Genomic DNA, 14995 nt, shown 5'->3' with positions numbered 1-14995 from the left:
AGTGCTTACTTTCTGAAACTGGCATTGTCTTGAAGACATTATTGTAGAAAATGGAAGTGTCAGCCTAGTTAAAGCAAAGGTAGCCTTTGGAAAAGTCACTCAAGTCACGTTGACGGAACAGTTTAGAAAGGATCAAACAGTTGCTGTCTACGGTGCATGGAATCAGCTGCCCATTGTTGGCCACTTTAATGTAACAATTAATTTAATTGAATCTATTTTTTCATTGTTGAGCTTAATTTTCTGCTTTTTTTTTTCTCCCTTAACAACCAGGTAGCATTTTAATAGCTCAGTACTTATTTAAAGTATAAAGTCATCAAGTATAATGTTATTAGAGACTGATTTTCACATAGTTCACTCATCAGGCAGTAAGCAATATAGCAATAAAGGGAAATGGCTCCTTTGAGACATTAATTCTTTCGGAATAAATGATGTGCTAGAACAGAAATATAATTAATTTACAAAGTATATTGATAGTCCATCCTTACTTCCCGTTAGATTTTTAATCTTCTTTAACAAATTTACTGTTTAAAAAAAAAAAAAAAAAAAATGTTGTGTAATAGCCAAAACAGGATTTCAAGTGTTTTTAATATGTACAGTATACATATACTTTCCAGGTATCTATTTTTTATTATTATAATCTAAATTAGCTAGTTTTAAACCAGTGATTAAAGTTTTCCTGTAATCACAGTTGATACCATCGTATTTGTATATATAGGAGCCAAATGTATGGATTCACCCCTCCCCAAAATAATTAAATAAATAAAATAAGAAGTTATTTAATTTTTTTGAGATATAGAACATCCACTTACATACGTTTGTTTTTAATTTTTTTTTAAACAGAGGTTTGTTTGTTTACCACACCGATACTGTGTAAAAGGGAGGAATGGCTATCGGGATAACTTCGTTCCTTCCAAATCTGAGCTACTGTCTGGATGAGATCTATCGGATCAACATTGTTAATACACAAGAGAGAGAGAGATTCATTTAACCCTGATCTGTTTCTATTGCAGCTGAAACTGATGACGTTTTAAAAGCGAAGGAGAAGAAGGAGGAGGAGGCGAGGAAGAAGAAAGAAGAAGGTAATGTAACACTTCGGAGATAATGAACGAGGAAGGTGGGAGTTTAGCTTGCTTATAGTTTTGGCACTGGATAAAGCTTGTCCTTGTTTCTGAATTGGTGTCCATTGCAATATTGTGTTGGTTTGTATTCTCTTTCTTATTGCTGTTGATGTATAGGTATCAAAATAGATGAACGTCTCTTTGTCCCATGTGATTGGCGCTAGAAATAGCTATTTAATGTAAAGCTTTGCCTCCTTCTAACCATCCTACTCAACCACAGATGTCCATTAATAAAGCACAGTAGTGTGCTGAATATTCACAATGGACATTTCCTTGGTAGATAGAATGATGCTGTTTTAGTCTGCCACCAAAGGACACTATGTGTACGCTAATGTGTTTATTTATTTACATGCCTCCCTGCTCAGTTCCTAATTAAGTTTGATAGTAAAGTTGGATAGCTATTGCTTCCTTTTTGTGTGCAACTGAAGACATGTATTTAATGAATTAAATGAGTTGGCTGGTGTGTGCACTTGAAAGCTTCAAGGGGTCCCCAAGCCCCCACAGTTTAGTTTATTGCATTGGGATGACCATATTTCTGGCTTCATGCCCAAACCCTCTTTCTCTTGTATTCCTAATGGTACCTCTGACCTTCGCTAATTCGGGTTTGTGCATATAAACGCCTCGCAGGGCATAAATTTTCCCCTTTCAGCATTTAATTACTCTTCTTCAAATCTGAATGGCACATATAATAAATGCCACACGTTCCGTGATATATAACGTAATCGTATATGCCAGGTCTAACTGGACTCTAATAAAGTAGAAAAGAAAAGTAATGTAAAGGTAGTTTTAATTTGGTTTATGGATGTTATTTTTTATTTATTTTTTTGCTACTTGAGATCCAAATACCTATCTTTGCAAGGCTATCTTTGTTTTCCATGCCCAAACTACTGTCCTGATTGGGATGCTGTAGGGTACCTTGCTGTTGATAGTCAATGTATTTTCAGTGGAAAGAGTTACTTTCTTTCCACCTTCGTGAAAATCCACACCTTGCTGCCATATGGCATTCAGTACTGTAAAAGCTTATAATGGCTCCGCATGGGAAGTGCTGCAACTCATAAAACAAAAAACAAAACCTGTGTAAAGTAACTATATATATATATATATATATATATATATATATATATATATAAACTGGGAAGGAAAATAGGTTGCTCCTGCTGTCTCCTCTTCCACAATCTTGAAGAAACATCCGTTAGCTCATTCTCCATTGCAGAATTTCGCAGTAGAGTAAACCTTATTGTTATTGAGTAGACTTTAGTGCTGTATCTTCCTTGATTTCATTTTCATTTTCAGACAGAAGGAATGGTGGGCTTTATATTGTAACATTCTTGTGGTGAAGAAGTGCACAGCCAGGTTTTTTGTTTGTTTGTTTGTTTGTTTGTTTTTAAAAGGGTATTGTGTTTTGCTTGTAACGCAGAACAACTTTTTATAATGCGTAAAGCAGTTGTGCATTTTGAAAAGAAAAGGAAGTGTATGTGTCTTTTATCTGATACTTTTGTTATGACTACTAGATTTAAAAGGCACTACAGTAATATCATTTTGAAGGAAAAGATGTGTAGGGTTCTAAACCGAGCAGCGTCTTCTGTACACGACTCACACTCATGGGTAATTAAAAAGAAATAGAAAAAAACAGTTCAGGCATTACTGTGTGTGCAAAGATCAAAGCCTTGATTCATAATGCCTTTTCATTTTTTTCTTTCTTGCTGCAAGTCTTTTGAAGTGGTTTAGAAAGGCTATTCTATTAGTATTAAAAATAAATGTTACAATACAATGCACAACTTTGTACTCTTACATTAGTATGAGTATAAGAAAGTGTACATTTGAAAACTAAAAATAATACTAAAAAAAATGCTTTATTATTATTATTCAGCTGTTTTAATGATGTAATACTCTCAACTCTTTATAAAGTAGTTTTCACGTAGACTTTAAGAATGTATAGCTAGATGTTGGGTTAATACATGGAGGCATATTTGTTTCTAAAAAGCTTTCCTAAAAAATTATAGTTATAAATCCCACGCTTGAAATGCATAGTTCTCACTTGGCTATTTAGACCTTAAATAGCCCTTAACATGTGCCCACAGTCTTGCATTGCTGTTGTTACCATTCATTTTAATGAGAGAAATAATTATATTTTTTTAACCTTCGGTCTGAAAGGTAAACAAGACCATCAATTACTTCAAAGATTGAGAATGGTATCTTTCTGCAGAAAAAAAAAAAAAAAGGTTGTTAATTACAGTGGGTATACAGCAGGTCACAAGTGCAATTTGTACCTGTTTGTGTTGCTGTTCGAAAATTATGTGGCCATTAAATATGTAGCCAGGTTTTTCCCTTGTCATCTTCGCATTCCATTTACACCTCATCAGGATGTAACTAGCTGTGTTGTCAATCACCACTGATGCAGCCTGCAAACTGTCTGTGTAGATTAGTGTCAAGTTCGGGTTGTTTATATATATATAATATATATATATAATACAAGCCCACATATATAACTATATATATATAAACAATAATTTTGTTTTAATCTTAATTAGACCCTGGGGTTAACTTGCTTTTTTTTAAATCAAAAGTTTCACATTTTTTTAAAAAAAAAATCTGTAACGGGAAGAAATGATTGCTTAAGTTGATGCATTTAGAATTCACCACTTTTGTGGGGAAAATGACTTTAGAAGTTTTGACCATATATAACACACACACACACACACACACACACACACACACACACACACACACACATATACATACATACATACAGTACCAGTCAAAAGTTTGAGTACACCTGCTTGAAACCAGGTTTTTCATGATTATGCTTTTAACTGTATAGACTTGTCTATAAATACTTAATATTTCATTATATGATACATGTACTTATATAAGCTGATAATCATAAGTGAATTGTATTCAAAAATTAAATTTTAAAATGAAAATGTGAATCATGTCAATTTCAATGAAATGGCCACCCAAAACAATGGGATTTCAATCTGAAGCCCAAGTCAGTTAAAAGTCTGAAATGTGTACAACACAGTGTTAGAACACTGGCTTGAGTATAAAAGTGTCTTTGTTAGATGTTCTCTGAGTTAACTAGCATGTTACCTAATTAATCTTTTGTCACCAATTATTGTTAACAGGTGAGGGTCCGTGATTACTATAAATATAGGTAGCATAGGCACAAGTTTGTCATTCCTGAATGTAAGGGAGTAGAAAATGGAAAAATACTCTGTTAAGCAAAGAAAAAAGACAGTCTGTAATTACTTTAAGAAATGAAGGTCAGTCTTTAAGACAAATCGCAAGAACTTTGCAAGTGTCTGTAACTGCTGTGGCCAAGACCACCAAACGATTTGAAGAAACTGGCACTCATGAGGACCGAACAAGGTCAGGCAGGCCAAGGGTGACCTCGGAATCGGAGAACAAGTTCATTCGAGTCACAAGTCTGCAAAACCGGAGATTAACTGCCCCTGAAATACAAGCTCAGCTAAATGCTATTGGAAGTACAGATGTTTCAACATCAACTGTTCAGAGGAGATTGCGTGAAGCTGACCTAACTGTAAGAATGGCTGCAAAGAAACCATTGTTAAGAGTGCAGAATAAGAGGAAGCGACTTGCCTGGGCCAAAAAACACAGAAACTGGACATTTTAGGAGTGGAAGTAGGTCTTATGGACCGATGAATCAAAATTTGAAATATTTTTGTCCAACTGCCGAGTATTAGTAAGATGCAGAGAGAGAGGGTGAGCGCATGAGTTCTGCATGTGTGGTTCCCACTGTCAAGCATGGAGGCGGCAGTGTCATGGTCTGGGGTTGCTTTGCTGGTGACAGAGTTGGTGATCTTTACCAAGTCCATGGCAAGCTCAACCAGCATGGCCATCATAGCATACTTCAGAGGCATGCCATTCCATCAGGATTACGGCTAGTTGGGCAGTCCTTCATTCTTCAGCAAGATAATGACCCGAAACACACCTCAAAGTTGTGCAAGAACTATCTGGCGAAGAAGGAAAGTGAAGGACAACTCAATCTAATGACCTGGTCTGCTCAGTCTCCAGACCTCAATCCCATAGAACTTGTATTGGACGAACTGGACAGAAGAGTCAAAGCAAAGCTACCCACAAGAGTTCTATATCTCAGGGAATTGCTGCAGAAGAGCTGGGAAGACATATTGGGTGATTTCCTGCTGAAACTTGTTAACCGAATGCTTCGTGTTTGTGAGGCTGTTATTAAGGCAAAGGGTGGCTATTTTGAAGAATCCAAGATTTAGAGACAATTTTCAGTTTTCTTGAACATTGCTTTGGTACTCCTTATGTTCTGTTTTGTATATTGTAACATGTGTTTTCATTTTCAAGTACAAGGTAGTACAAGGTTGTCCTGGAAGAAAACATGCTTCCTTCTGCTCTGACAATGTTCCCCAACTCTGAGGATTGGTTTTTCCAGCAGGACAATGCTCCATGCCACACAGCCAGGTCAATCAAAGTGTGGATGGAGGACCACCAGATCAAGACCCTGTCATGGCCAGCCCAATCTCCAGACCAGAACCCCATTGAAAACCTCTGGAATGTGATGAAGAGGAAGATGGATGGTCACAAGCCATCAAACAAAGCCGAGCTGCTTGAATTTTTGCACCAGGAGTGGCATAGTCACCCAACATCAATGTGAAAGACTGGTGGAGAGCACGCAAAGATCGCATGAAAGCTGTGCTTGAAAATCAGGGTTATTCCACCAAATATTGATTCTGAACTCTTCCTAAGTTAAAACGTTAGTATTGTGTTGTTTAAAAATGAATATGAACTTATTTTCTTTGCATCATTTGAGGTCTGACAACACTACATCTTTTTTGTTATTTTGACCAGTTGTCATTTTCTGCAAATAAGTGCTCTAAATGACAATGTTTTTATTTGGAATTTGGGAGAAATGTTGTCAGTAGTTTATAGAATAAAACAAAAATGTTGATTTTACCCAAACACATACCTACAAACAGTAAAACCTGAGAAACTGATAATTTTGCAGTGGTCTCAATTTTTTCGTGTGTGTGTGTGTGTGTGTGTGATTTTTTGTTTTGTTTTATCTCTGAAGATATTGATCTAGATTACCATCACTTTTATTGGTTTAAAAGACACAGAAAGGGTGATGTTTACAAAAAAGTATCTGTTTATTTTTTTAAGCATTGCTTGGTCTCTGCAGTAATCAGTGTGAAAGTTCAGCCACTGTTACAGGAACAGTTCTGAAAAAATACCTTGTGTGTTTTTTTTTTTTTTTTTTTTTTTTTTTAATAAATCTATGGAATGATTATAAACTCCATTATTACAGTACCTACTTCTGAAAAAGGTTAGAATAGCACTTAGCTTTTAGTAATAGTTTTATTTTGTTACTTTTATTGTATTTTCATTGCAAAACAGGGAACGATAGGACAGTGATGCTAAGTATAATCTGCTCATAAATCAAATTATTTGACCTCCAAGCCCAACAATACACACTCCTGCTGGACTGCTGTTAAATATTTAGCGCCTTCCTGTCATGAATACAAATTGAGGACAAATTAGAATCTACAAGCGGCTGACCCAAGCATCAGATCAGAGACATGGGGCTCACACTGCTTTAAATGTTTTAATTACCACCGTCCCTTCTGCCACATGAAGGACATGCTAAGAAATTTAGAATCTTGTAAACACCATGTGTACTCTCTTTAATCTGCTTTTATCAAATCGTAATGTAAAATAATGATTTTTTTTCAAAAATGTCTGTTTTTTGCTTTTAACATTTGGTTGCAATGCTTTAGTATTGAAAAAAAAAAATCCTTTGGGTATACACTGGCATTTATTGATGGTATTGTCAGTATATCACAACCTTTTTACTAGATCTATATCCACAGCTGTGTGTGTTGCGTGTATTCCTGTAAAACCATTTTACAATAAAGGTGGTGTTGAGTTCAAGTAACATTAATAGGTTTAACTGAGCAAGATGTCGTCGGTGTGAGTATACATGACAATTTGGAATTTAGTGTTTAACTACAGGTGATAACTAGTTACTGTTTCTTACACAAATTCATATCAGGGTTCTTATGATTTGTCAGCGGTTTGTCTTGATGTGCTAAAAATAAAACTTGAATATGATTTTAGTTTTTCCTTAGGAAACACAGTTTATATTAATTTAAATATTGGGGAAAATAGTTACATTTTCCACAATCTGTAAAAGAAGTTTCACGGTACAAGTACCTTATCATTGATCTGTTTTTATTATTATGTTTATGCATATTTATTCTGTGTACACATCCTTACACATGTTCGTAATTTGAACCACTACTGACATTTTTATGTTTGCTCAACTATATTACAGTAAGTGCCATGCATAATCCAGACAGCTGAAAATGAAAAAAATAAAATAAAATCATAGTCAAAAATAAAATCAGTGATGCAGTTTTTCTACTTTGAATGCTTGCTTCATTAACAAGGATACGTTATGTACATTTTTTACCACATCGTTTTCAAAAGATACATTTAGATTTCTTTTTTTTACATTGAGTTTTTTTTTCTCTCTCTCTTCTTTCCAAGGTGTGTTTCCTTACGTTGAAATGATTAGTTATGCCTGGCTTGTAAGCAGTGAATCAGAGTTATATACCCGCGGGAAATAAATTTGGCAGAAAATCACTATGAGAAGATTTAATTATCACTCTGAGACCTTTTCCTTTTCTAACCCAGTGATCCTGAAACTCTGTGTGTTGCAGCCAAATCTGTGTGGACGCCAAGCCATGCCTCACAATTTGTTCCTCCACACGATGATAAGCCAAGCAATTACTGGCTTATTGATTTTTCATCATGGCAAATTTAAAGTTGATTTTTTCTTGAAAAGGCAGGGGTGATTAAGTGTTTCCCCTCGGTTTAGTACAAGAGAGAGTTGTGGCAGAATCTAATATCCTGAGGTCGACCTCTGCAGGCAGATAATGGGGTGCCTTACCCATGTGTTAAACAGAGAAATGATGGCTACAAATGTGAAAGGATATCTGGGAAGACAGTTTAATTTGCTCCATTTAAGTCATGTGCCACATGCTTGAGGAACATCAGTGTGAATGAGGCTGAAACGTATAGAGCCACGTGGGCAAGGGGAGTGGGTGCAGACTGGGACCCTGGCAGGCAAATAGCAATAAACAGGACCATACGTTCAGGGAAACTTTTCCTCAAACAGGAAATGGGGAGCGAGCCGAGCCTTGACAACTTCATTAGCGACAAATGCTCAAACTCTTTCAGTTGTGATGTTCAAAAACTAACATAAACAGAGAGTCACTTTTGAAAGATAAACAATTCGACTTTTCTTTTTGTTTTGTTTTGGTGCGTTTGTCCCAGTCATTTAGAGATTTGTGAATTTTCATTTGACACTGGTATGGTTGTTTGACATTTATAATTGAACATCCAAATGAAGTAATGCTTGATTTCAGGGCAGTGGGTTAGTGTTTCTTACTGTGGCTGTCTGCTAAAGCTGAAGAAACTGTGCAAGCAGAGTTCTATTGAGCTGACTGGTGGTGCATTGGTGGCCTTCTAGAAATACCAGTTTATAGCAGTGCAACTGCAAAGCAAATTAAACAGTGTGGTTGTGCTGTAATTTTAATAAGGGTTCCTCTTACAGTGTGGGAAAAGTTGATATTGCGCAATGGCTTAAACATATTAACACATCATCAGCACCCCACATTGTTCTCTTAACAAGTTCACATTCTGTATATTTAGTAATGGGTGGTCAGAAATGTTCAAATAGGTGAATCTCAAATAAATTGTGTGCAACATGCAAAACTGTTTTAATCAACATTTTCTCAAAATTTGTAATGTAGTGATGCTCACTTGTGGCTCTTGCAAACCATTCCAGCCAAGGAACTTGTTTTAACTATATGCCTAAGTTGAAATAAGGGGTCCAGAGCCTTGTTCCAACCTGGCTTTAATTGTTTCATTGAACCCCGGAGTTGCACTATGTGATAACAGGCCTGAATTTAATAAGATATTGGATTGGAAGTGAATGTCGCTGATGTACTGTGATGTTTGACTTTCATTTCATTAGTAATTGCAAACTAGATCTGTACTGCCTGGGTTGCAGTGAAAGGGTTAATTTGAGATACGCGCTTCAGGCTTTTACCTAATGATTTCAGTTCATTAGAATAGCTGGATGACTTCTGTAATTAATATTAGGGCAGCTGTTAAATTTCCCTGAGCACTGTTCGATTGCAGTGAGGTCACACTTTGGCACCGCAATAAGTTAAAGTGCTATGCTAGGTGGTAATGTATTACAATGCTTTAAGTTTATTAGGTATTGTCGGAGGTCAGGAGCTTTGATTTTAGCGTCTGAACCTCGTTAATTTGATCCTGGACAGTGGCAGTGACCTTTGAGGCTTGGTCATCAGAACCTGGCCCCTACAAGGTCATTAATAGTTCACTTCTAATAGAAATTGTCTGACTGTAGGGTGCATGAGTATGGGATTTCAGTTCCTAGGTGCATGAAAAGCTAATTTGCTAAAATAAATTCTATCATGGTAGTCAACTTCTGAAAATGTTTACATTTTTTTTTTCTTTCTCTGGCGATTAACCATCATGAAGATCGATGCAAACACATCGTTCACATAGATGCACTCTATACACAGTAGACATTCTTGCATTTAAAGATGTGTTTTCACAACCTGAGATGTTTTGAAACATGTTTAACTGCCCATAAAACATCAGATATTTGATTTCCTGTCTCGTACTTGTATAATGCTAACAAAGTCACTCCAAAAAAGTTTAAAGTAAACTTTTTCCATATGGTTGCCTGCAATTACAGTATATGCCATCCAATACATTATTAGTAACACATGAGTTTTATTTACTGTACAATTTACATACACAAACACTGCTTCACGGCAATAACTACAACATATTTAAAGACATCTTGTTCTCAGCTGATGTCAACATGTTTATCCGTGAACAGACGGACCAGAGAAATCAAGGTATGAATTGATCATGTTGTTTATATAGTAGTTCTGCTCAAGTGTGCCTGGATCTGTCCTTTTGTAGCCCCAAAGCTCCTGATTGGCTTTCCCATCTACACCTTGAAGATGTAGCTTTTGGGAGTAAAAATCTGTTTAGTTAAGCAGTGTTATAAAGCAGACAGAAACCATAAACAACCCTTTTATATTGCAACAGCTTGGAGTATTTCCTAACATGATACACACATAGAAATACTGATTATCTAAAACAAGTGATGGCTTAATTTTCATGACCACAGGCTGCACTATTTCAGCTTGCGGTTTTGTGTGACTGTTGCCCCGCAATTGTACTAATAGGCTGTGTAGAGTAGTCTACAGTGTCTGCGAACCTTGCGGCCATGTGTGAACTGCAAGACTCCTCTTAGTAAGCTTCGTGGCTGAACGTTTGGAGGGTTAGTGTAATGTTAATAGGATTTATCACACATACCATATGTAAAATAAAGCATCACCCCGCTACCTTATGTGTTTGAACTGTTTCAGCATGTTACAGAAATATTATTATAGGATAACTAACTAAATACTTATCCTAAGAATTACATGGAATGGGTCATGGATTTAAATTTAGTATATAAGATAAATGTAATGTTTGCTGTCTTTAGTGGAATATCTTTCCTGAATGGGAATAATGAACAGGTCTTTTTATTTAGGACTGCCGGAGTGAACAATCTCTGGTCACAATACCTTGTGTGTCACAACATGTGATACATTTTATGAAACAAAAAAAAATACAGAGGTGACCCTCAGAAGTAATTTTACTATAACAACACTTCTCGGAGGCTAACATCACAATATCCCAGTATCAGAAACCTGACAGACTGCTGTTTGTAGAAATACTGGACAGAGTGTGCACATTCTTTTAAAAAAGGAACACATTGCTTTCTGCTCATTGTAACAGCAGCTCTTTATAATAAGTAATGGTGAATAATGGGATGTTTGTTTGGATTTTTTTTAAGTGTAGGCTAGTGTAAAGTTGTTAAGTGTAGGGGAAAGCATTCCATGTCTGTAAGTCCTTAGAAATCAAACTGGAGCATTCTGGGAGAAATGGGCTTTAAGCTGCCTGGTACCTTGCAGTAGTAAGGTGATGTGGGATTTGTGCTGAAAAAAAAGAAAAAGTGTTGTAACAAAACATGTTCCACTAGGGAAGAAATGCTTTCAATATATGTAGAGTATGTTTGTATATCTGTGTGTATAGAATAGATACATTGAATAGATTGAATAGATAGATAAGCTCCTTCATATAGTATTTATATTATGTATTTGGAACAAAGTGCTCCCTTTATGTGCTTGGGCCACCCAAAAGCAGCACCAAAAGACAAAATAAAAACCAAAACTAATTTAGATTGCGTAGAAGATTCAAGTGCTTTCTCTTTCAGTGAGCCTCGTGCCATTTCTAAAGCTATTGTTTATGCTTGTGTTGGGGTAATTACTTTATAATTGGACTGTTATTGAAAGAAGCGTGTACATTGCAATCTTGAACTTATCAGTGACAGTGCTTCTCTTGCAACATGGTTCGCGTGGCCAACCAAATGTGCTGGTTGATAAGGGAGGACCTGCCCCCCTTCCCCGGGGGCGAGGGGGAGCACCTTGGTCAGTCATGATCGGTCCGGCGGGACTCTGGGACCCTCCCGTGTGTCTGTGCTTCAGCTTCATTAGGCTGATACTACCACCTGGTGTGGATATTTCCAGTCTCCAGGGGATACCTCGGCATCTGGCACTGGCTGTGATCTTAATCTGCTGACCCACTGAGAGATCCTGATTAGTATTCATATTATCCACATGCAGACGAGATTGTGCAGCCATTAGGAGCGTTGTTATCATAACTCAATACGACAAAGATTAACAGCAGCGCTGCATTGTATCCCAATGTAGTGGATTGAGGGAGTGCAATTTCACTCATTTGTGTTAAACTGCTCTAATAACGCACTATAGGTTTGCTCATTTTTCAACGCCGGGGTGTTTAGTTGGAGCCATCGTTAACTGGAAGAAAATAATTTATGATTCCAGGGTCAGATTAATTACTCTTCTTGCCAGAAAGCCACAATAAACAACTGATGATGCTGTGGTTTTGTTTAATGTTAAAATATGTTAATAGATTCTGTTGTTACAGCGTTATTGTAATTTCTTAATTAACTTTTTATTAAATTGTGCAGTTACTGGAGTTGCTTAATTTTGACGAAAATCTTGCAAAATATTACTATTTTCTAAATTCAAGTTAGAGAATCAGTTAGCAAGGAATTCCCATGATCAGTAAACTTAGTAATTGTTACTACTGAAAATGTAAAATGTGAGTAGGGTGTAGTAAAAAAAAAAATAGCTATTTAAAAGAAAGAAAAAGACAAACGCCTTTTGGTTTTAGAGACTTCAGAAATGTTGAGGCCTGTGACTCTCTCACCGTGCAACAGTCAGTCTTTGTCATTAAAAATAGAATTTGAAATCAAATTATCCTACATCGCTACTTTATGATATTACTAAATTGAAACTATCCTTTGACTTAAGCACCAAGCGTTTTTTAAATGAAATTGAATTTCTTGACTGCAGTTATGTCTGAAGACATATTAGATCTGTCAGCCTTTATCTCTACGTGTAAGTAAAAAGCTTCAGACTGCCATACCAGGTTTTGATTGTACCCTTAGTGGCTATATTATTGAAGAAAATGCTCCTATGAGGTATAAGATACCACACTCTCTGTGGACAAAAGAAAACTGTTATTTCAGCAAGACTTAAAAACGATTTATAGCAGCTGAAAGAGATTCATATTATCCATTTTAAACTCTTCTTTCCCAAAACAGCATATGGTTAATTTTCATATTGTTAAGAGTCATGTGGGCAGGGGAGTGCTTCAGAGAAAGGAGACACATTTCTCAATTCCAGAAGGAGAATGAGGTACACATGATGGATCACAAAAAATAAATAAATAAATAGAGATGTGCTGTATGTACATCAAGAACAGTGTTTGTGGATTGGAAACATTAAGCCCGTATTTGTCTTGCAAGGAAACCACTGAGCTTCAAACCAGTGCTGTACTATGCATAGCCTCTAGCAGTGACCTGGGAAGTGGATGTAAAACCAGAAATGTTCACCGATGTCAGTCCTGTCACTCACGATCATTTGATTAATAGATCAATGACAGGTGTATGACGGGGAGTGGGTTTGCATATCTGTGTGATCTTGTAAGCGAATGATGTGATTGTGTGTTTGTGCGAGGTAAACGTGTTTGTTGTGATCTCCACCACGGTATTTCAGAAATTTGAATGGAAACACTTTTATATTAAACCAAAAGTCCAGACCAATATAGTGTGGTTTGTCATATTATTCATCATAGTGTTTTACAACTGAGAATGTGAAAAATAATTAGATGTTCAACTAACCAAAACAATTGAACAAAAGAATCCCATGTGAATTCAATTCAATTTTATTTTTATATAGCACCTTTTGCAACAAGTTGCAACAAAGCTCTTTACAAAGGAAAAAAAACAATACATATTACTGAACAACATTAAGCAAACAGTAAATGTTAAGCCTCACAATCTTTAACATTCGCACCCTGGTTTTAAAGATGAAATCCTTCACGCTGCTCTTGAACCTGCCCTGGATTAAACAAGGCTGTTTGTATTCATTACATCTGTATTTGAATGCCAGGGGTTTATATTGTTCTATTAACTTTCTATTCATTGGCTTTCGCTGTTTGGGCTGCTGAGGTTTCATTTCTCAAAGTTGTTAGCTCCTGGGTATTAGTTATGCAAATATTGATGTGTAGCTTTGGCCTGTTAGCTATCAATTGAAATCAGAAAATCAATAGCCTTAATAGGTCCTCATTACAGAGTTGATGCATTTTCAGGGCTACGTCGGAAACTGTCAGCGCATAATCAATTCAGTCAAAAACTATTACCTGATCACTGCCAGGCACATTTTAATAATGGTTGGTTTGCTTTTGGTTTAGGACTTAACAAACGCAGAGGCTTGCTGCAGATTTGCGGTAGTTCATAAACAAACATTCTTCTAGTTGTAGTAATAGGTTTTATAGCAGATTAGAGTACTGTATACAGGTATGTGTACAGCAGATATGTCAGTTATTAGCAGTTTGATACATGATGAATTGCTAAACCTTTAAATGTTAAAAGCTGTTTAAGTTCTTTTGTTTTTACAATACGTATATGACTGTTGTGTTCAGCAAAACACAATGTTGTATCTGCAGTGAGTTTCAGTGCTGTATTTATTTGTTTGTTCAATGCACTGGAATGCAGTCAGCCTACACTCGCATGTTCCTTTTTGTGTTCCGAGCACCAGCCCCAAAGCCAGTACAGTTCTGTTTCTGATTGAAAACAAATACAAATAATAATAATACAGTATAACAGGTTTGAGCTAATGGAACATATGTGGATAGCCTATTACTTATGTATTTTAAAGGCAGCTGAGAGCTCCTTCCTAATCTCTGTACATTTACTGGAAATATATATTCTTTCACAATATGACTTGCTCTACCCAGGTACTAAATGTCAGATGTTCCTGGCGGTAGAAAAGCTATAATGATGAAGAATAATCATTAAAAAAAAAAACTCCTCTTATTACAGACGTTTCCTGGAAAACAGATACATGCATTCCTGTTGCTAAGAGTCAACATCCCTATAGCGATACAGCTAAATCAAGAGACCACTACACAAAAACGGCAGGGCCCTTGGGTCACTAGGCTGAAAACATCTGCCTGTACTGTACATACTGTATGTTGCCTTTTGTATCACATTCATTCAGGCATCATTTAGAGAGCACACAATTGGGTAAGTGTCTCTGGTTTTATGCAGCGTAACACATAATTAAATAATTCCTGAGTGAACAAGTGGTATTTTTATAAAATGCTGAACACTTAATGTAACACGAGTTCTGGAATTACTGTTT

At 36.3% G+C, this 14995-nt stretch overlaps 1 protein-coding gene across 1 annotated transcript in view; it reads left to right on the top strand.

Annotated features, from left to right (window-relative positions):
* rsrc1 (arginine/serine-rich coiled-coil 1) overlaps positions 1 to 14995 on the top strand; it is a 97771-nt gene that overhangs the window by 73291 nt on the left and 9485 nt on the right. The window contains exon 7 of the mRNA XM_041270335.1: positions 1011 to 1079. Within this exon, the coding sequence (XP_041126269.1) occupies positions 1011 to 1079 (69 nt within the window). The remainder of the gene's footprint in view (positions 1 to 1010; positions 1080 to 14995) is intronic.

Source organism: Polyodon spathula, chromosome 14, assembly GCF_017654505.1.
Source record: "Polyodon spathula isolate WHYD16114869_AA chromosome 14, ASM1765450v1, whole genome shotgun sequence".
NCBI classification, from domain to species: Eukaryota; Metazoa; Chordata; class Actinopteri; order Acipenseriformes; family Polyodontidae; genus Polyodon; species Polyodon spathula.
This window is presented reverse-complemented; position numbering and strand designations above follow the sequence as displayed.